At 56.4% G+C, this 21,705-nt stretch overlaps 1 protein-coding gene across 4 annotated transcripts in view; it reads right to left on the minus strand.

Moving 5' to 3' along the window:
* Positions 1–21,705, minus strand: part of RPTOR (regulatory associated protein of MTOR complex 1) — a 330,740-nt gene that overhangs the window by 166,654 nt on the left and 142,381 nt on the right. For all 4 annotated transcript variants that reach the window (XM_019465972.2, XM_019465973.2, XM_019465976.2 and 1 more), the window contains 2 exons: positions 14,939–15,085; positions 801–976 (listed from right to left, as the gene is read on the minus strand). In XM_019465972.2, coding sequence (XP_019321517.2) covers positions 801–976; positions 14,939–15,085 — 323 coding nt within the window. The remainder of the gene's footprint in view (positions 1–800; positions 977–14,938; positions 15,086–21,705) is intronic.

A 21,705-nucleotide genomic window follows, 5' to 3' on the forward strand; every position in this document is an offset into this window, starting at 1 on the left:
TCTGTCCAACCAAGCAGCTCCGGCCCTCAGGGGTCTCCCCAGGGGCCTGTTGCTGAGCTATTATATTAGCCCCCAGGGTCCACACGTGTCTCAGCTGCTTCTCTGGGCTCGTGGGAAGGACCGGGGGGTCTGTGGGTTTGTGTGCCAGGCCGCCCTCGGAGAAAGCCCTGGAAAGGGCCCACCCAGCAGACAGTGAACACCACCCACCAGCTGTGTGCTTCCCCTATGCCTCCCGGACGTGTGTCCCTCTCCCGGCTGGACAACAGCTAGACAAGCTTCTCAGCAAAACATAAAATGGAAAATAGAGACTAAAAGAGCCAACGGGACGGCCGGCAGCAGAAAACTGGCAAACTGGGTCTGGGGCCAGAGCACCCGCGTCCCGTGGCAGGTCCCACGTCACTGGCGGGACTTAAGTGCTGGTTCCACTGTTTGGAAGGCCCACCCATTTCCTCAGTCGTGCTCTGGAAAGTTCTGGACTTCTACAAAGACCAGAGGCAGGAAAGAATTTGGATTTCCTGAATCAACTGAAAGATTAGACTCCCGACTGTAGCCTGGGGCGAAATGGCTCTTCTCCTCACGACGGCCTTCCCTGCGTTCAAACGCAAGCCTGTGTTCCAGAGCGACCAGTGTGCAAAGCTCACACCCTCGGGTGTCGGGTGTGGAGAGGGCGCACCCGGAAACCACAGAGCGGCCGGCCACACGTGCAGCCCGCCCGACGCTTCAGCCTCGGGAGGCTGAGTTCACACCCGTCTCGGGACCCCCGTGGGAACCCCAGGACGCGGCGGGAGCCACTTACTTACCAGCGCAGGGCGATTTTGATGGGGGTGGTGAGGCAGGACGTGAACAGGTCGGCCGGGAGGTCGGGGATCATGGGCAGGAGCTCGTTGGCCTCACAGGCTGCCAGCTGAATGCAGTTTTTCATGGACGGGGGCAGGGGCATCTGCGCGAGCGGGTGGTTCGGGTTAATGGCAGCAACCTGCAGGGGGAACATTAAAGGCAAAGAGCGGCTTAGGGGTCGTGGAGAAGTGCAGGGTCAGCTGGAAATGTGGCCCCAGACGAGACGCGAGGCAGGCTGCACACCCTGGGTGTTCCTGAGGCCCTGCAGAGAGGCCGCGGTGGAGTCCCCTGGGGCGGTGCGGCCTCCCGCTTGTTACCAAGGTCCCTCCCCCGACACTGCGAGGCCGGGTCCCTGGCACATCAGTTCTTTACGGTTTTCCGTGCGCAGCTCCTTCCTTACTCTGATCATACCAACGTCCAAGCATAGTTCCCTCCAGGGCTCTTTCAGTGTCTTGTCTGTTTTAAGACTCAGTCTCTTGTCCGGCATCACTTACTTTGGTGTGTTTACTGACACGGGGTGACGTCCAGCCTACGGGGTGAGCAGCACCAGCACCCAAGTGCAGAGGGCGAATCTGAGCGCGGCGGACCCACTGACCCGGCACAGCCGGAAGCCTGGGGAGCACACGGCCCCTCGCCCGGCGGTGGGCCGGCTGGTCTCACGCTCCCCTAGCCTCATGTGACATCTCCAAGTCCTTCTAACAGGCGTGTTAACTCTGCAGTCAGGGAAGAGGGATTTTCTGTTTTGTTTTGTTTCGTTTTAATGCAGAATTTAATTTCTCTTTAGGGCAGGGAAAGTAATATCTGCTTGGTATTTCCTTCGATGAGGTTCTGGAAGGCAGGGGCACGGGAAGAGGGGCCTCCAGCTCACTGAAGTTTTAGGAAGAAAGGCTCCACGCTAATTACTGCCGATGGTGAGGGTGCACACATTTCACTTTTGACTAAATGAAATCTAATTAAGAGTGTCAATCTAAAATGATGTGACTCAGTAAAAAGTTTTCTTAAAAATCACACACAGAACCATCAGACGCGAGGCCTCCGCGCACCCTCGTGAAGAGCGGCAGAATTCACCGACGTCTGGGACCCTCACTCAACCGAACCCGCTCCCTCCGCCACGGCCTGGGAGACCCTCCCCAGCTGCACCTCTGTGCGGCCCGCTCACCCCATCACGGGTCCTGCTGCCATTTTCAGGGACGCCGCCGGCAGAATGCGCGAGGGCTCCCACGGCTCACCGCGTGGAGCCGGGGCAGGGAAGCAGAGGGCGGCCCTCCCTGGGGCTGGGCGCAGGGGACAAGGAAGGTGCGGACAAAACGTGCCCACTCAGGGCCGCTGGAGGGGCTTCACGTCTCCCGGGCTTCGGCGGCCCTGAGTGATGATGTGGGCCCAACATGCCGGTTCTGTGGGCCAGCACAACGTCCAGTACCTGGACACTCACTCACCAACAGCCCCGACCTGCGCGGAATGAAAACTATTTACCGCGGGTCATAACCCAGCCTGTCCGCAATCCAGGAAGTGAAGCAGGGTGACAGCTCCCAGGCGCCTTCTGACCCCGCCCCGCCGTGAGGACTGGGAGCACGCGGGCCCCGCGGCCTCCTGCCACCTGCGGGGGTCCTTGGGTGACCACCCCAGAGCGGCAGGACTCCTTCCTGTCCCCGCAGACCACGGCTGTGCGTCGCGCCTTGCTCGGACGGGCTGAGCGTGAATCTCAGTGTTTGCTCCTCGCGGCTGCACAGTCGTTGACGCTTCTCAAGGCTCTGTCACGTTCACTATTTCATTTGCTTTTCGAAACGCCCCCCATGAGGTACGCTGTATTTCCATTTTCAGAGATCTTCCGCGATGGGGACACGGCGCCCCCAAGGACTCGGTCGGCGCCTGGGTCGCGCAAGCACGAGGCTGCTCCCGGTCCCCGTGCTGCGTCGGCCCCCCCCGGGACCCCGTGGAACCCCCAACCCCGGGGCACAGACGGGGCGCCCCGCAGGCTCTGCCCACCAGCCCCCGCGCACTCAGATCCCACGCCCGCGAAGCCACGCTCACTCACTGGTACGCGGCACAGTGCCGAGGACGTGGGCCATCGTGATTGCTGCTGCTCAAACCTTGTTTCTAATCTCAACGTTTCTCAAATGGGAGGTGGTGAAGGTTGTGGTTTCATCGACAACCCAGTCCACAACAGGAGCATTAAGCCCAGAATCCGTAGAAATTCTACTAGACCTCATAATAAGGGCAATTAAAATTTTTTGATTAAAATACAACTTTCAGAAGAATGGGTTTTCTTCCTTAATTGTGGTAAGACACAGATAACATGAAATAGACCACTTTAACCATTTTGAGCTCATGGTTCAGCAGCACCGAATACTGACACCAGGCTGCAGCCACCAGGCACTGGGTTTTTAAAGCGAAGATGGCAGAGACAGCAGATCCACGCCCCCAATCCTCTCCTTGGCTCCCGCTCTCAGCTCAGCACGACGGGGCACCTGCTTCCCAGGGGAGACGGGCTCCCCGGGGCCGCTGTGACAACCCCGCCCAGAAGGGCGACGGGTCCGGGTGCCAGGTGGGTCGGCAGCCCCTCAGGCCCGAGTCTCGGGGAAACGTCAGAGGCTGGGGCAGGGACGTGGGGACGCTCTGGGCCTCGCCACTGGGTGCGAGCGCCCCCTCCCCGGTCCCGGAACCGGGCGGCCAGGCTCAGGCGGGCCGGGCAAACCTCCGTGGAGTCCGGCGCGGAGAAGGGCAAGCACAGCGGGACTTCGGTGGGAAGATGCGGCTGTTACGTACAAACTAGATTCCACACTCTTATTTTCCTTTGCAGAGAGCTGTCCGTTTTCACAGCGGAGACGCTGGAGGTCCGCGGGTTCGAGCTTTCTGGTTCATGGTCTGATTCCCCGTTAAGCTTCCTCTCTACCGGTGCTGGGAATGGACGCGCAGGCCCTTCAGCCACAAGTGCGGACACCGGGGCTCTCCCACGCTTGCTCCTCCGTTGAGCACCTGATCTGATGCCTCTCGGGAGGGGAGCACTCAGTCACGCCAACGCCACCCACAGGGAGCTCAGGAGGTGGGTGTGCGCAAGCCGGCAGCCGTGGCGGAGCTCGGTGGGCTTCGCGAGGCCTCCGCGAGGCGTGCAGAAGTCTGTTCGGTCTGGTCCACAGGCGGTGCTCCCACCGCGCTGCCGGGTGGCGAGGCAGAGCAGGGCCTCCGTGCGACGCTGTTCAGTCTGCACCTCGTGCCCCCCCGCCCCCCCAGCATTTGGCTCACAGCCTGCAAAGTCCTGAGGCTCAGGAGGCGCTCGGTGGACGCCAAAGATGGACGGGAGGCAGGTACACGGAGAAACGTCTTTATCCCAAGTACATCTACTAGAAATGAAATTTCCCAATTAAAAACGGGCACTGATAGAAAGCCCGACCCCTTCACAGGCCCCGTGCAGCGCGGTGTAAACGGGGACCATGTGGCAGGTCTAGCCGCTGACGGTCTCAGGCAACCTGTCACAGCTGCTCAGCGGGAATCCGGCGGGAAGTGCGCCGTCACGGCCCCTTCCTTCCCACCACGCCGCCGGGCGCACAGAAGGCACATGAAAGCTCTACTTTGGGGATAATTAGGATCCGAAACATTTTTTAAATGACACTCAAGGCAAAGGATTCCACCAACGAAGCATCATTTCTCAGGCTCGCTGACCTATCTTAGTGCAGGGGTCATTTCCCACACATCGTGTTGCTTTTGTATTTATCCAAGATGGTGACCTTTTAATCGAACTCAGTCTTTGCAAACAGCCCGCGTGCAAGGGAACGACTCCCTCAGAGAACCCCAAGAGCCGCCCAGGCGTGGACGTGAACAGCGCCAGCTGGGAGCCGGCGCTCACCCTCACCGAAGGGCACGCCCGACACGCACCTCTACCCAAAGGGGTTTCTCCTGGGGAACCTAGGGACTCGAACACAAGAAAAATCTTCGACTTTCAGAGCTCACTGGAGCCTTCTGGAGGATTTGGGAAGGGTCCAGAAAAGTCCTCGGATGGGATGCACGGCAAGCAGACCCAGCAGAGGCATCTGCTGACTGTTCCGCACGTGTGGGTCGCTGGCGCTCGGGAGGGCCGGGAACCGCTCCCTCTGCTCGGTGCGGCTGCTGGGGGCCGCGGGGGGGGGGGGGGGGGCGGCGGGGGGAAGGGGCTTCTCTCGTTTTCTAAATAAAACTCTGACATCGTGCAGCTTCTTTCTCCACATACAGATACTCACACGAGACAGGAGTGAGCGCGCTGGTAATTCCTGGCCTCCAACGAGGGAAGTTCTGAGAATAACATCTACCCGGCGACAAGGCCGTTTCTGGCTCGCAGCGCTTCTCTTCTCAACTCAGCGACGCCCACTTCCTAGGGACGCGCAGGGTTCAGAGAGAGACAGATCTCTAGAGGACTCCGTGTGCTGCTGGCCCAGCTCCCTGCAGACAGGAACGGGGCCTCTACCACGGGACAGACACTGCACTGAAGACGGCAGGGAAAAGTAGCGGCCGTCACTTTCTATACATGACTTACGGGAGTTTACGCGTAGCAGGCAGTTAGGTAATAACTTCACAACCAAGCGGTACCTGTGGCTGCGGGCTACCTGTTCCCCAGAACGGGAGTCCCTTTCACTGGAGGAAGGCCACGGAGGAGCCCTCGGGGCTGCCCTTCAAAGGGCAGAGGAAGAGCCCCTCTACAGCAAGCTTCCCACAGTTGCCCCGAGAGCTCGCCCGAACGAACCACCAGAGCTTGAAGCCATTTAGCTGTTAGCCACTGGACAGTTTTGAAGGTGCTCCGGAGTCATTCTGGGCCTCAGTGAGGATGCTTCATCAGAACGTATAACCAAATTCTACTCCCAGAGAGTCAGCAACCGAAGAAAAGGAGATACTGAGAAATTCCGCACCCTTCCACTTCAAGAAGAGAACTTCTGTTTTTTGGCTTTATGAACACTGCCTGTGTGAACATATGTTTTCAGTTCTCTTGGGTACGAGCCCGCAGGGGAATCACTGGGTCACACAGCGGCTCTAAGTTTAACATCCGAGGAGCCGCCAGGCTGGCGTCCAAAGCGGCTGTGTCACCGTACGGTCCCGCCAGCAGCGTGCGGCCTCCCGGTCCGCCACCTCCTTGCCAGCACTTAGAATTACCCACCTTTGTTCTAGCCGGCGTGGTAGACGTGAAGCACGCCTCGCTGTGGTTTGGGCTTCATCTCCCTGGCGGGTGTCGGCGTCCCTGTCCTGCCTTCTGGTGAAGTGAGGACAGAGGGAGCGGACACCCCACCCAGCCCGGCTTCTCATCCTGGCGGGGAGACGGTCTCCTGCCAGAAGTATGATGACAGCGGCCGGTTCATCACAGACGCTCTTTAGCCAGCTGAAGACGGTCCCCTCCAATCCTGGTTTGCTAAGAGGTTTTCCTTTTTTAACATAAAAGCGTGCTGGATTCTGTCAAGTACTTTTTTTTTTTTTTTTTTTTTTTTTTTTTTTTTGCATCAATTGATCTGACCATACAGCTTTTCTTCCCCGGTCCGCCGGTGCGCTGGATCACATTAATTGATTTTTTTAACTATTAAGCCAGGCTTGCCCAGCTGGAATGAATCCCCCCACCCCCCCAGTCGTTGAGTGTAACTTTTTATAGATTGCTAGAACCGATCTGCTATTATTTGCTGGAGGCTTTCTGCATCTAAGTGTGTGAGAGATAGGGTTTAAGTGTTTTGTTTTTGGTTTTTTTCTGTTTGTTCTGCGTGTCCCTTTCGACATCAGGGAAATAAAATGCCCTCCCCTTTCCACCTTCTGGATGAGCTCTGTATACAACTGGTGTGAATGCTTCTGTAAATGTTTGGCAGAACTCTCCAAACTACCCGGACCCGGAGACTTCCTTCTCAGGAACTTTTAAATTACAAGGTCAACGTCTTCAGTGGTTACTGGACCATTCACATTACCTACTTCATCTTGGTCGGGCGTGTGGATTTAGAGGAAACGGCCCACGGCTCGAAGTCGTCAAACTTACGAGTGTAGCGTTATCTACATATTCCCTTATTATTCTTTTAATGGCGGCAGGATCCCGACTCCGCTCTCCTTCCCTGTTCGTCGGCCTGGCTGTAGGTTACTGATGATTCCTGAGAAGCAGCCTTTTGCTTCGTGGATTTTCGCTGTTTTCACTTTCCATCATTTCTGCTCCTACGGCCGTTATTTTCTTTCTCCTGGTTACCTTGGGTTTATTTGGTTCTCCTTTGATAGCTTCTTGAGGTGGTGCTGCGGTCTGAATGTGTGTGCTCCCCCAAAATGCTGCCGAAATCCTAACCCAGAGTGATGGCGCTGGCAGGTGCGGCCTCGGGAGGGGGACACGTGCCTGAGTTAGGGAAGCCCCTTCCACCGCGCGAGGACACAGCGAGGGGCCCCCGCCAGCCCACGCTGGACCCCTTGTCTTGGGCTCCGGCCTCCAGAGCTATGAGGAACGCACTGCTGTTGTTCACAAGCCCTTCTGGAGTCCCGATGGACTAACACAGGTAGGAACTTCTGACCCGTTGTTAATTTTTCTCCGACGTGTTTCTGTTGTGTTTCTATCACTGACTTCTGGTTGATTCTACTCTGGTCAAAGAACGTACTGTCTGATTTCAATTACTTCACGTTTGTCGAGGCCCGTTTTACGACCCAGGACATGCTATACCTTGAGGAATGCTCCCCGGACGCTTGAAAAGGATGTGTATTTGCCGCCGCCGGGTGCGGGGCTCAGTAAGTGTCAATTCGATCCTTACGACTGACACTGCAACACAGACAATCGTTTTGTCTCCAAAAGGAGACGGTTTAATTTTCTCTTCTGCAGTCGCACGCCTCCTGTGTCTTTCCTGTGCTATGCTGCACACATCGGGCTACCATACACAGCCGGAGAGGAACAGGGACGGTGACCTGGCCTCTGACCTGCGTGTGAAGAGACCACCTGTCTGCTCGCCCCCCAACCCCCGGGTGGGCCGGCAGCCTCCCACCTGCCCTTCTCCTCCAGCACGGCTCTGTGCTCAGCCTGTTTAATGCAGCCATTTTTCTGGCTGCCAGAGAAGGCCCACTGCCCCGGGCCGCCGAGGTCTCTGCGAGAGATGCCTGGCCATTACCTCGGTTCCTTGGGCTCCAGTCCAGTGGGCGGTGGGGAGATCCCGGGGGAGGGAGCAGGTCAGGAACAGGGTCCTGCACTGCATCCCAGGGTGCCAGCCAGGAGCTGAAAGGATTAAACTCTAGATTTACCTTCAGAGAAGCTCCCAGTTTTATGATGGCTGCAAATAGTATATTATATTCATGAATCTGGATTATCATTTGTTTTTTTTTATGTTTCATGCACGCCATTCCAAGACCAAGCATATCTGATGAATCATGAACGTATCAAAAGAAAATAACTAAAGGGAGTTTATTCAGATGTATATTTACCTATGAGGCCACATCTGTAAATATTTCCTGAACATCTACCTCAAACGAGGCAACCCTGACAGGTTTACATAATAGATGTAACTTACAGCCGACAACGCCAACAGAAGAGACACTGCAAAATGACATATAATTAATTGTCAAATTATCCGTGTAACACAGTGCTGCATGCAGTCAGGCCTGGGGAGCGTCCAGACCTGGGGACCACCTAGGTTGGGGGAGCATCCAGACGTGGGGAGCATCCAGATCCAGGGGAGCATCCAGGCCGGGGGAGCGTCCAGATCCAGGGGAGCGTCCAGACCCGGGGAGCGTCCAGATCCAGGGGAGTGCCCACGAGGGAAGCAGAACTGGAGCCGCACCCTGAAAGATGAGTGACCACAGACACACTCGCTCGCCCAGGGGGAGGCCTGACACCCTCAGCCGCGAGGGCTCCGAAACTCTTCGCGCAGAGAAGTCACTTCCCTTTTTCCCCAGACCTTCACATTATGGGCGAGGAACGTAAAAGCTGCCGAGTGAGAAGCCCAGCTTCCCACACACCCCACAGGAGGGACGGGGCACGGGTCCCAGCCCCGGGGAGCTCCTCCCGTCATACAGGCTGTCAACAGGGTGGCATACAAAACACTCTGCAAACAGCACACGCGGCACGAGTGAACGGGAGCCGTATCCACTGGCCAGCAGCCGCGGCCTCGGCCCGGGGAGCCCAGCTCTGCTCAGCGCCTCCCCAGACAGCCCTCCCCACCCTACACGGCCCCTCGTTTCCCGGGCCTGCTGGCAGCGACCGTCCGATGCCCTTGAGGCTGCCTCCCCACGAGCCTTCCCCCCTTCTGGGCAGCCCCCCAGAGCCAGAGGGCCGGCCTGCCCTACTGGGTCCTTTATGTCCATGATGGAGGCCACTCGTCTCCCCAGCCAGGTGAGAATCCCAATTGGAGGGGCTTCTGCTGGATTTCTTTTTAGATGAGCCCCTCCTCACCCTCCTATAAACAGTTGAAATGGCAGAATTTCTTTTTAAGTTACAAGTGAAATTCTCTTCTGTTCTGTGTTCGAGAGTGAATACCAGGTATATATACATTTCTTTAACACCTTGTTTTGAAAACCTTTGCTGTCGTGAATTCTTACTGCTTACCGTGCATAAAGTACAAGGCACGGAGGAGAGGGGTGAACCTGGCCAGCTGTCATTAGGAAAAGGGCATGAAACCGTCCAGAGTGTGCGCAGAGACGCAGAGGGGAAGGGGGATCACCGGCCACAGCCTCGCGTGGCGTGGGCTGGAAATGCGGCCCTCCACAGAAAGCACTGGCACCTTCTTCGCTGGACAGAGTTACTGACGAACCTGGGTGAAGCAGGGCAGAGCAGCGAGTGTGGCCCACGGCAGCCCAGGAATGTAACGCCCCCGCCCGGTGACCTCGCCCCACGGACAGCGCAGCCCCGGCCGCTTCCCCTGACGATTTCCGCCCACGAACACGAGCACACGGGGGTTTCTCTCCATTCCTCCTGGCAGATGGCACCGAGTCCTCTCAAGCCTGTAGCATCGAACACAACAGTCCACGTAAACCTGAGAGAAAAGTTAGTACCTGGGGAAATGGAGGCAACTGAGAAAAGAAGGGGATGCCGTTTACAAACCCACAAATCAGCATCATTTTAAGCCTAAAGGACAACGTTGACGCAGTTATCAGGTAACCGCCTTCTGGTTCCTCTGCAGCCGGACTGGGGGCGACGGGGGCGACTGGAGCCTTGGAGCCGGACGCGCCCCGAGCCACGCAGAAGCTACACGGCGGGGCCGTATCCCGAAGCGCCCGGCGTGCCCGTGGCGAGTGCCTGGAGAGCAGATTCCAGGCAGCGAATGGCAGTCACGACACGTGCCTCTCTCCGGGCAAGCTGGGAACTAACCTGTGGTTTTGGGGGTCACCCGCGGGCGCCACGAATATGACCCTGGCACGGACCGCAGACTTGGCTGGGGAGGCCACGGGCGTCCAGACAATGTCTGTCTCCGGCAGCAGCAAAGGACAGTGAGACCTCGGGACAGGGCGCGTCAGTTGTGCGCATGCACGTGTAACTAACGTGTCCTGAGGGGACGTGAAGATTCTGGCGTTAGTCGCTTTTCGTCAGAATCACTTAGTTTAGCTGCCTGACGTGAGGTTTAGTCGCAGCGATGGATACGTGAGGATGACGTTCACACGCGGGGTTTCGAATGGAAGATCGTCGGGCGGTCCCGTCACTGTGGATTCGGTGATGCTGCAGGAGCAAGTCTGTTCCTCGCCACGAACACGGGCGTCCGTGCGGCAGGTCTCCGCGGGCCAGCGGCAGCCGGCGGCACGGGTCGCACAGACCGTGCAGAGGACGGAGGGCAGAATCAGGGTTTACTCGGAGGCGTCGCGGGAAGAGCCTCGCAGGGCGTCGGCGAGCGGGAAGACAAGACGTGGCGCCGCCCGGCGCCACACCGAGCGGTGCGGGAAGCGTCCCGGCGCGTGGCCGCTGCTCCCGGGGAAACGCTCGCCACCTAGAACCACCCGAGCGGCGGTCCCACGCCGAGGAGGACAGGCGGTCGGGACCGAGGCGGGCACGCGGCTCAGCCCCACCTGTCCCCGGGAGAAGGGGCGCTGCGGCTCCCGCCCCTGGACGCCCGTGCACTCACCTGCCTCCCGGGCGTCTTCCGGGCCGAGCGGGAACAGGCCTCCCGCACACGACAGCGCTGCAGACGCTCGTCCCCCACTCCGTTCCCGCCCACCGCCCCCAACCACGGCGGGGGCCGGGCACCCAGCGCCAGCCACAGACAGAAGGGAGGTCCGCCGGGCAGGGGTGCCCCGCCTCTTCCCGCCTCACGCACCGCACGCCGCAACCGTCAGGAGAAAACACCACCGGCCGAGGGTGCCAGAGCGGAGGGTGACAGCGGCCTGCCCCCCGACCGCACGTGAGTAACGTTGTTGCGGGCCTCCCAGGCCCTCCCAACGACGACCAAGCGCTACGTGTTTGCAAACCAACAGTGAGCTGCTTTTGCCTTCCCGCCGGAAGCATCCAGACGCGGACACCGAAGGGCTGGGAAAGCTCACCCCGCGCATCCTTCCTCAGGTCGTGACCTGAGAGTCGGCCCTACCAGAAGGAAGGAGAAAAACCAAGGAAGAGGCAGCGGGGGGGTCTGGAAAACAGTGGCTGCTCCCAATGAAGGGAGGCCCAGGACGGCGGCTCTGGGAGGCGCCTTCGAGGAGCGGGGGGCCGGGGAGGAAGACCCTCCGGGCCAGGCACATTCCGAGACGCGACGCAATCCCAGCCAATCTGGGAACCCGGGAAACGCTAAAGAGCTAAGTCAAGAAGAAAAGAGAAAGTCTCCAGGAAGATCCAAGAAGCAAACAAAAACCGTTACGCAAACGGAAACCACAGCACCCGATTTAGCCACCGAATGAGGTGTTTACGTGGATGCGGTCAAGGAGTCAAGGCTTGACGTCGGTCACGTTTTAGAAGCGGCCGACACACAAAGCCCGGGGCTCCGTCACAGGCAGGGAACGGAGGGCTGCCGTAAAAGTCAACGTGGCAGAGCTACGAAACCACAGATGTGACTGATTCCTGATGAAGCCAGAAGCAAAAACACACAGCTGTTGTTTCAATCTGCAAAGGCTACGAAACACAGAAAACCCCAAACCGGGACATGACGTGAGGGCCGTGGGGAGACGGCCGGCAGGGGGTGGGGGGTGGGGGGGGGCGGTGGTTGGTGGTCCCCCCCCCTGCTGGTGCTCTTTAGAACTCACTCATGCACACAGCAAACGGGACTCAGAGCTACCCCGCGTCTTTACCACCAAAACTCAACATAATTTCTCCACTTCTTTAAATAGAAGTGACGGCAGCTCTGTTTTGGTTTGTATGATAGCAGAAAGCCCACAGATAACCTCAAATCTGTGAATCAAGCAGTGCCAGCACAAGCATACCGTCTGCATCGACAGAGATGCTCGCTGGGGGAACCAGAAGGCCACGGGCGCGGGGCCCTGGCCGGGAGGAGTGGCGCCAGGCTCGGTTCCCCCACCACTGGCCTCCGGACTGCCTGATCTTTCAAGTCCTGCCATATGCTAATCTGGCAATCCTAAAAATACTTCTCGTGAAGAGACATTGAAAGGAGAGGGGTTTGAAGACTTTCTCTAACTTTCAAGTCGCAAAGCAACGTGACACAATGACACGTGCGGAAGATGCCCGAGTGACGGAGGGTGCGTCCTTCCGGCTGTGACCAGCCTCGGGCTCTGGGCCGTGCTGGTGCCGTGCTCTCCCGGGAGGTGCCGCTCCCTGCACCTGTCGCACTCCTGGGGGGGGGGGGGGGTCTCCCGGTCCCGCCACGAGATGGGGCCACGGCCAGCGTGAGAGCCGACGACCGCCCTCCCCCCTGCACCACTGCGTGCACCGCCGAGGCGCCCCGGCCCGAGCCGCCATCTCCCTGCCTTCCGTGCGATCGTCCGACCCTCTGCCTTTTCAACACTGGCACAAACCACTTTACCTGCCAACGTCTCTTAGCTCACACATCACCATCTACCCCGTAAAACGCCTGCCGCGTGCTTACTGTAAGTTGACGGCACTTGACCCACGGAAGAGGAGGTAAGAATTTCTCAGAAGAATAAAGCGAAGCGGCTACAGAGGACTTCTGTTTGTCCAGCATCCGATGAAACGGCTAAAACAAACATTAAGATATTAGGTGGGAGCCAATTTTATCATTTGACTTGCTGCTGTTTACGCGAGAGGCCAGCTGGACAGCGGCCAGCAGTAGTTAGCGTGGCGGCAACACGCGAGACTCAGCACGCGGTCGTTAGGGGAGAGAACACACGTAGGAGAGCTGATCGCAAGACACGCGGCGCGACCTGGTGCTGCCCATAGCGTATTTCTCGTTTGCTCTCCCCCGGGAGGAGTGAGTCAATCACACGCTTTTTCCCCCAGAAAAGACGCGTGGACATCTTTTTTGTCGCGCTCAACCAGATGAACGGTTTCTGAGGCTGCGTGAGCCGTGGCGACATGCAGAGAACACGACAGAACCGGCAGAGGGGACCCGCACGGTGCGGCGAGGTCCGCGCCCCGGCTGCGCCCGCCGCGCCGCGATGGGCTGAGGCCGGCGGTCCGCCCTCCTTAACCGCCCTGAAGCTCGTGATTTGGGATAAAAATCGGGCGGCATTCTCTGGCAGTTTTACTTACATATTTTAAATGTAAAAAGAAAACCTTTTATCGCCATATTCATTACCTGACGAGACTTTAGCGCTCATGGGATAAGCCGTCCCTTGGGTAGACGTGGGTGAAGGGCCTAAACACAAGGTAGCGATCAGACAACACAAGACGCGGTCCCCCCGCCCCCGCTCTTATCGCAGAAATGCAAGTTCAGGACTTGAGGGGCGGGACTCTACCTTCGAGGTCAAAGGGCACTGCATTTACCAGTCTCTCTTGTGCGATGCCCTGCACAGGGACTCGATTTATAAATATAAAATATTCAAGTGTGTGACATGTTCATTGTAAATCCTACCACACAGAATTTCAGATGTTATTGCTGATTATTTCTGCCACATCCTCTGATGAAGCACGAAAAGCACAACAATACATTAAAATTGAATCGACCCAAAAAGGCTGGAGGAAACATGTACTCAGGACCATTTTTGCTCCGGAATTGAGAATTTCCTGCACCGCAACCAATCAGAATTCATGACCCCCTCGAGGCTGCAGAATATTCTATTCCTACACTTGCATGCAGGCCACAGGATGAAGGTCTCTTAATTGAAAATGCCTCCACAATTTCCCTTCAGAATTCACTGTTTGGTCCAACATCAAATATTAACTAAAACAACCAAGTGAAATGTCTGCTCGTGAGCAGAGCGCTGTACTGGCTCTCCCAGCTCCTCTGCGCGCGCGCACACACACACACACACACACACACACACACACGCAACATGCACACACACGCACACGCGCGCACAAACACAACATGCACACTGTGCACACGCGTGCACACACACAGCCATGCACACACGCAAACAACCCCGCACAAACACATCCACGAGCACACATGCACACACATGCACATATGTGCACAAACGTGTGCACACATGCAACCACAAATGTGCACACACACACACACACACACACACACAGACACACACACAACAGGGACAATAACAAAGATGTAGAACTGATGGCTATGCCCAGATATGGGGCCGTTTCTCCTAAAATCTGCTTTATTTTAACATTTATCCCAGAGGCAGAGGCCACCGGAGCACAAACCAACTCTAGAAATGTCAGCACTTAACTAATGGTCACATTCGAAATGACACTAAGCAGGGCGCCTGGGTGGCTCAGTCGGCTGAGCGTCCGACTTCGGCTCAGCTCATGATCTCACGGTTCGTGAGTTCGAGCCCCGCATCCGGCCCTGTGCTGACGGCTCGGGGCCTGGAGCCTGCTTTGGACTCTGTGTCTCCCTCTCTCTCTGCACCTCCCCTGCTCACTCTGTCTCTGTCTCTCTCTCAAAAATAAAATAAACATTAAAAAAAAATTTTTAATGACACCAAGTAAAATGAGACGTTAAAAATACGCCCGTAAGTCTGTGCCGAGGACCTCCCGAGCTCTGTCATCGAATGTCCCACGTTGCCCGGAGCGCTGGGACAGCCCTCCCAGTGGGAGAACGAGGGGAGCCCCGCGGAGAGTCCGGCCCCCACCCCCACAGGCTCCCCGGCCTGCAGCGGACACCGGTCGGGGGCGCGAGGGCCTCACCTCCAGCTCCTGCTCCCTCTGCAGGGCGAACTGTTTGAAGGACTTGACGATCAAGCCGGCGTTGGAGCAGTCGTAGACGAATATTGACGGGCTGCCCATCCACGTCTGCAGGTCATAGATAGACAGGGGGATGTACTGCGTGTAGTTCTGGAAAACAAAACACGGGGCGCGTGGGAGTGAGGCCTCCCGGACTGGACCGCCAACCCACACCCGCGCCACGAGGAAGGTAGGACACGTGGGGCCCGGTGGTCGGGGCGGTCTCGAGCTGCTGCTTCTACACGCTGCAAGTAACAGCCGCCCGCCACCTGCCCGGGGGCGCGAGTGCCGGGCGGCCGTCGGGGTCTAGGGCCCCGCCCCCGAGCTCCCCTGCGGGTGCCAGCGGCTGGCCGCGTCCTGGGAACGCGAGCCCCTCCCCGCAGCGGGACTCCCCTGCCTGTGTCCTACCACACCGGCTCCGGCGTTTACCTTCTGCTCCCGCCCCTGGGACCCAAAGCACAGCCTCCTCTTGCAAACTTAAAGGATGCGCGTGCACACCAGTTGCCTCCGTAGCTTCCGGGTGTGCTTATGGGACTGCTGCGCGCCCCGCCTGTCAGGGGGATGAGCTCTGGGGAGCTGCCGAGGCCCCTCCGACGTGCGTGTTTTCCCCACGGCACCTTCTGCTTCAGAGACACCCGTAAGCACTTAAACCTCCAGGTGGTTTCAACAATCACACTGAGGGGACACAAGTGGATTCGGCCCTCTGATTTTGCAAAATCACACAACAGTAACTTATTAACGTGAATCCGCTAAGAGCAGTATTTTTCTGGACAGCCTGTACCGCTCAGTGCTCGAGAACACTGCAGGGATTACTGGTAAACGCAGACAAGGACGTTCCTCCTCTTTAGAGAGACGGTCACAAGTCTCACTCAAAGGCAACCCGTCTAAGCAATTCTTCTGCACGGAACACCTTCGCTTATTCGCCCTTCCTCGGCACGGACAGGTGAGTGGTGATGCTGGCAGGAATCGACTCTGCACGCTGACAGCGAAGGTGGCCGTGTTTCCCACAGTGGAGCCACACACGTGGGCTCTGGTAGCGCCAGGAGGATTGTTTAAACGCAACAGGAAAACAGGACGGAGGACAGAAAACCAGAGGCCCGAGGGAAGTCTGTCACGAGGGTGGCCGGCGGAGGCTTTCTCGACGCACACAGCGTAGCACCAGATCTGTCGATCGCAGGACGAGGCCACGTCCGGGGACACAGGTGTGTGTGCGCGAGGGAGCAGACACCTGGACCCCGGGAGGGGCACACACATCCTGTGCCACGTCGCCTCGCCACCCCGCCCTCCTCTGCTGGCCTGCCGGTCGTCACCGCACTACGTGAGAGAACGCTGGAAACGCCGTCTCTAAATACTCTCGCCGGAAGATACTACGGATGTCAGCGCTTCCCTAACGAATCTATGCGGTGAGTGCACGGCCGATCAAAATACCAGCGGGAGTGTTCCTTGATGGCATTTGACAAGCTGGTTCTAAAGTTAGCGCAGAGAGAAATGCACAAGAATAGCGCAAAAAAAAACAAAAACAAAAACCACCATTTTTAAAGGAAGAATAACGAGCAGGGACTCGCGCTGGCAGATATTAAATATACTATAAATCTATGGTAATTACAGGATGGTATTAGGGAGGACGAGAAAAACAAATCAACAGAGAAGGTCCAGAAATAGACCCGCATATATAATTATAACGAAGGTGGCATTTTAACTCCGTGAAGAATGAACGATTCAGTACGCGATACTGTAAAATCTAACTAGCCATTCAATATTGCTGAGATTCTATGTACAAAAAAAATCTAGATAGATTTTTCTTTCTTTTTAATGTTTATTTATTTTTGAGAGAGAGAGAGAGAGCGTGAGTGGGGGAGAGGCAGAGAGAGAGGGAGACACAGAATCCGAAGCGGGCTCCAGGCTCTGAGCCCAACATGGGGCTGGAACTCACGAGCCACGAGGTCATGACCAGAGCCGAAGTCAGACACCCAACTGACTGAGCCACCCAGGCACCCCTAGATAGATTTTAAAACTAAACATAAAAACAGAATAAAAGGTTTTTATTTATTTTGGTGCCAGAAAGGCCTCTTAATTCACAAAACTTAGAAGACTTAAAGAGAAATACAATAAGATAAAAATTATATAAATCTGATAAGCCACACACCAATGACAAGCAACTCGAGAACACAGTGGGCACCGCGCACGTGACAGGATGTTTGGAGGGCGCATGTGTATGAGCTTCTGCTCGGACCAGTGAAGACGAAACAAGGAACACGCGAACAGGCAAAGGATACAAACGTGCAACCCGCAGAAGCGGCGGGTGTGATGGAGGACTGGGGAGAGAGCTTCACGCTCTGGATGGATCGTGGAAACACAGATTACGGCGAGAACCATCTATCTGCCTCTGCGTTTGTCTTCATCCAGCAGAGCGGAAAGAAATGTAAAAGATGAACAGATCAGCAGGTGTTCCACAGGGCATCGGCTTATTGTTGGCAGGCGTGTAAATAAGGAAGCTTTTTCAGAAAGCCGTTCACTTTCACGTGCAAGTTTCAAACGTACAAGCCTTTGACTCGCACGTGTCCATCCAACGAAAAGTTGCATCCGCACGGACAAATGTACGTGCGAGGACGTACGGTACTCTTGCTGGTAAAAACCTGCCAGCTATCTAAATGCCACCAGGGAGGAGGCGGCTGGCCTTAGCTCTGTCTCCTCCTCCTCTTCACCAGGTAAGCGCAGGAGTGACCCACATACATCCACATTGTGGCACGCGGCACTTCAAGCCGTGCGCCGCTTGGAGACTGAGCTGGCTGGTGGGTGCTGACATAGAGAGACACCCCAGGCTTGCCATGATTTCGAAGGCGCGAGTCTTAGAACAACGCACAGACGACAGTCCCATCTTGTGGGAAGATAAGGAAAGGGCCGTGTGTGTGACGCACAAACGGCTAGCACCCGAGCGCTGCCCCGCCCACGAGAACTCCGTGTCCGCGGGACGGGCGGCCCAGATCAGTGGCACCGAAAGGACAGCACTGGACCACGAAGGGTGGTCTTCTCGGGCCGGGCGGTGCAGGTGCGCGTTTAGGGACAGAGCTGTGTTACTCCTGCTCCTTTGGTACCTGTGTGCTCTTGGAATCCTTCAGAACAGAAATTACTTGTGTTTTCTGAGAAGACAAGACGCACTCAAACTGTTAAGGGGAAGGAAAAGGGTCATCTCCAGGGTTTACCATAATACACTCCCACATCCTTCTAATATTTATAACCGGCAGGCATCACGCGCCACCTGCAGACGAAGGCTTCCGCAAGCTCTCCGACGGGCGGAGCGGAACGTGCGTGAGGGCCTCCGGGGACGGTGGGGAAGAGAGACCCTCTCTGCGCCCGCTCCCCAGCACCCACCCTGCCCCTGCTGACGTGCAGCCCCCGCTGCTGGGGTGGGGGGCGGAAGGGCAAAGAGAGCCCTTTAACTGGGCAGGGACATCCCCACACCCCCGGGAATTCATCGCGTTGTTACCTGCCGGCAACACGCTGTGTGCGGTTTATTTGCCGCCCACAACGTCCTCGGCTCAGCGGGGAGCGGCCAAATACAGCTGGCAGGGTCCTGACCACACTGCCGTCACCACTTCATCCGCCTGACCGTCGGGAAAGTGCCTTCCGGGGACAGGCCGACAAGGCCCCAACACAGCACAGAGGCGTGACGTAAGATACATTTCAGCAGACCGTGCTCTCAGGCCTTGCCTTCTGAGCTAAAATCTAAACTTTGTATTTCTCCCAAATCAAAAGTTTCTTGAAAAACGTTTGAGACACAAAGTTAATTAATGGCAATTCGCTAAAATACCGTAGCTCTAACGTACTAGGAAACCATGATTTTTCCTTCCACTCCCTGTGACCGCCGGCCGCCAATGACAGGCTTCAAGTGGGTCCTCAGCCACCCAGTCCCTCTGGGGGCCAGAAGCTTCCCCATCTTCTGATGCTCATCCGAGGGGGGCAGCGTCGCGAGAAACCTCCGACTCTCCAAACTGTTTCCGCTTCACAACTGTTCGTTACGGAGGGACTCTCACCGGAGACAGACCACGGGGACGCCCACCGCCGAGGGAGGCTTGCACGCGGCACACGCACCCACGCTGCCTCTGAGGAGGGGCCGGCTCCTACGCGTTAGCTGTGTGTGCAGAAACGTGGAAGCGTGCACCCACCGGGAAGGAAGAAAATCAACGCCGTTCGATCACATTGAGGAAAACGGCCTTTGAGAACCAAGTCTTATTAGTTCGTGAGCATGCAGATCTCATTCCCATCTCAGAAAGACCCCGGGCGGCTGGTCAAGCTTCAGGCCAGAGCTCCCGCCCTGCAAACCCCCGAAGGGCGGCCTGCACCATCGCAGACACAGCTGTGGAAGAACAGCATCCAGAGCACAACCGTTTCTCTGGTCCCACGGCACGTTCCCACGTCGTCTCGGTGGAACCACCCTGGACGGGCTGCACAAGTGCAAGGCTCCCCCCCACCCCGTGCACAGAGGGTGCCCGGAGCACCCCGAGGCTTTCAGGCAGGGGCTCGGCTCTCCACCCCCCATCAAAGCCACAAGTAGCGAGAATTCCTCACCAGAGCCGCTCTCCTTTCTCTTGAAAAAATGTATTCAAGGCCATGTTTTCATTTCAAACAAAGAAATACAAATAGGGTTCGGACAATTTATTCATTACAATCCATTTTATCTGTCAGGTTATATTAAACATTAAAAAAAAAAAAGTCCCCTTGCTTCATCAGACTGTCTTCTCGGGCGAGTCAGTGGCAGAGGCAGCAGCAGAACAAGGGCCGGGAGAGAAGGGCGTGGGGTTTCCGGGGACAGCAGCGCGCCTCCAGAGAAGCCGTCCCCGTTTCGGAGAAGACGCTCGGTGCACCTTCTGCCAAAGTCTCCAAGTGTGGGTGAGAAGTCCCAGCCACACTGATGTGGCCTCCTCCTGCGGGCCCTCCAGGATTGCTGCCGGGGCCACACTTCCCCGTGGGCCCAGAGACAGAGCCGCGGCTGCATCTGGACGGTCATCCCGCGTCCCCGCCCTGTGGGGTAATGCGTGCGGCTGTCCTCCGAGGACAGGACTTCTTTCCAGAGGCCGCCCAGGAGCGGGAGGGGCTGGCCCGGGCGCCGCAGGGGCCGAAGAACGGGGCTTGACCACCGGGTGCGGCGGTCGGCAGCTCCGGAGCCTGAGCCACGAGCAAACTTCCGTCCCTCCGAATCCGTAAGGCTGAAGCCACGGTGGCTTTGCTGCCACTTCCTCTGCCTTTCCTTGATTACAGTTAAATGACCGACCGCTCCCCGAGTAATTCTAAATAAGTATTATTTAAATAATACAAGTCACTGGTTTTTGAACGTGCATGTCTCCATCAAACAGTGACATTCTTATTCTGCCTTACGTACAGTTCGTTACTGATCCTGCTGAAAAATGGATCACAAAGGACTTTCAATGCATCATTATCAAAAACATACACTTGTAATTTGTAAAGAGCAACATTTGTGCCAGGTCCCCTGTAGCATTTGTTTTGTTACTTTATCCATATTGAGAACAGCAAAGAAAAAAAAAAAAGAAAGAAAACAAAGCTGGTAATTTCATCGTAAACTTGACTTGTCTTTTCTGAGGATTTCTGGCGCTTTCTGTTTGTCTGCAATAGTTGAAGGAAGACCGTCAGCAAAAATTCTGTTTCTTCAGAAGCGCTGGAAAACTTCGGACTATTTCTTTATAAGAGCTTGAAGGTTTAAAAAAAAAAAATACATGATTCCCTTGATGTTAAGAGATATAAAATCTTAACTGATTTCTCTGCTGCCCTGTACCATTTGAAAACCGGATTTATGGAGCGTGTGGGGCCGATCGCCGGCATTTCTCCTAAGTTCCAAGGCCCGGCTGCTGCTGCTGCTGTGGGTCCGCGACCCGCACCTCAGAGTCCCTGGCGTAGGCGGCGCGGGCATGCGGTACAGACACAGGGCACTCGCTCCTCAGTTCTGGCGCCACCCGTACACCTTACGCTTCACGAATCAGGAAACATTTTGCTAGTAAGACGATACTGAAAGACAAATATCCAGGGGCGCCTGGGTGGCTCAGTCGGTTGAGCAGCCGACTTCGGCTCAGGTCATGATCTCACGGTCCACGGGTTCGAGCCCCGCGTCGGGCTCTGTGCTGACCGCTCGGGGCCTGGAGCCCGTTTCAGATTCTGTGTCTCCCTCTCTCTGTGACCCTCCCCCGTTCATGCTCTGTCTCTCTCTGTCTCAAAAATAAATAAACGTTAAAAAAAAAAAAAAGAAAAATATCCATTCATCCAAGAGTCAACCTTAAGTAGAATTTCAACTACAAATTCAATTTCTTTGATCGATACAGGGCTATTCAGGCTTTCTATTTAATTCTGGGATTTTTGGGTTTTTTTGAGAGAGAGAGAGAGAGAGAGCACACACGTACCTGTGCACGTGCACGAGTGGGGGAGGCGCAGAGACAGACGGAGATGTGGGGGCAGAGCTGACGCGGGGTTCCATCTCACAACTGCGGCACCACCGCCCGAGCTGAAATCAAGAGTAACCGACTGTCCACCCAGGTGCCCCTGGGTCACTTTTGACAAGTCACATTTTGTAAGGCATGTCCCATCTAATTTAAGTTTAATGGTATAAAATGTTAATATGTCCGTGTATTTGATATCTGTAGGATAGGTGGTGACGTCTGCTCTTTCATTTCTAAGTGTGGATTGTGTCCTCTCTGTTCTCTTGATCTGTTTGCTGGAGACGT

This window comes from Panthera pardus, unplaced genomic scaffold (assembly GCF_024362965.1).
Source record: "Panthera pardus isolate Hobbes unplaced genomic scaffold, ASM2436296v1 HiC_scaffold_3, whole genome shotgun sequence".
Lineage (NCBI taxonomy): Eukaryota > Metazoa > Chordata > Mammalia > Carnivora > Felidae > Panthera > Panthera pardus.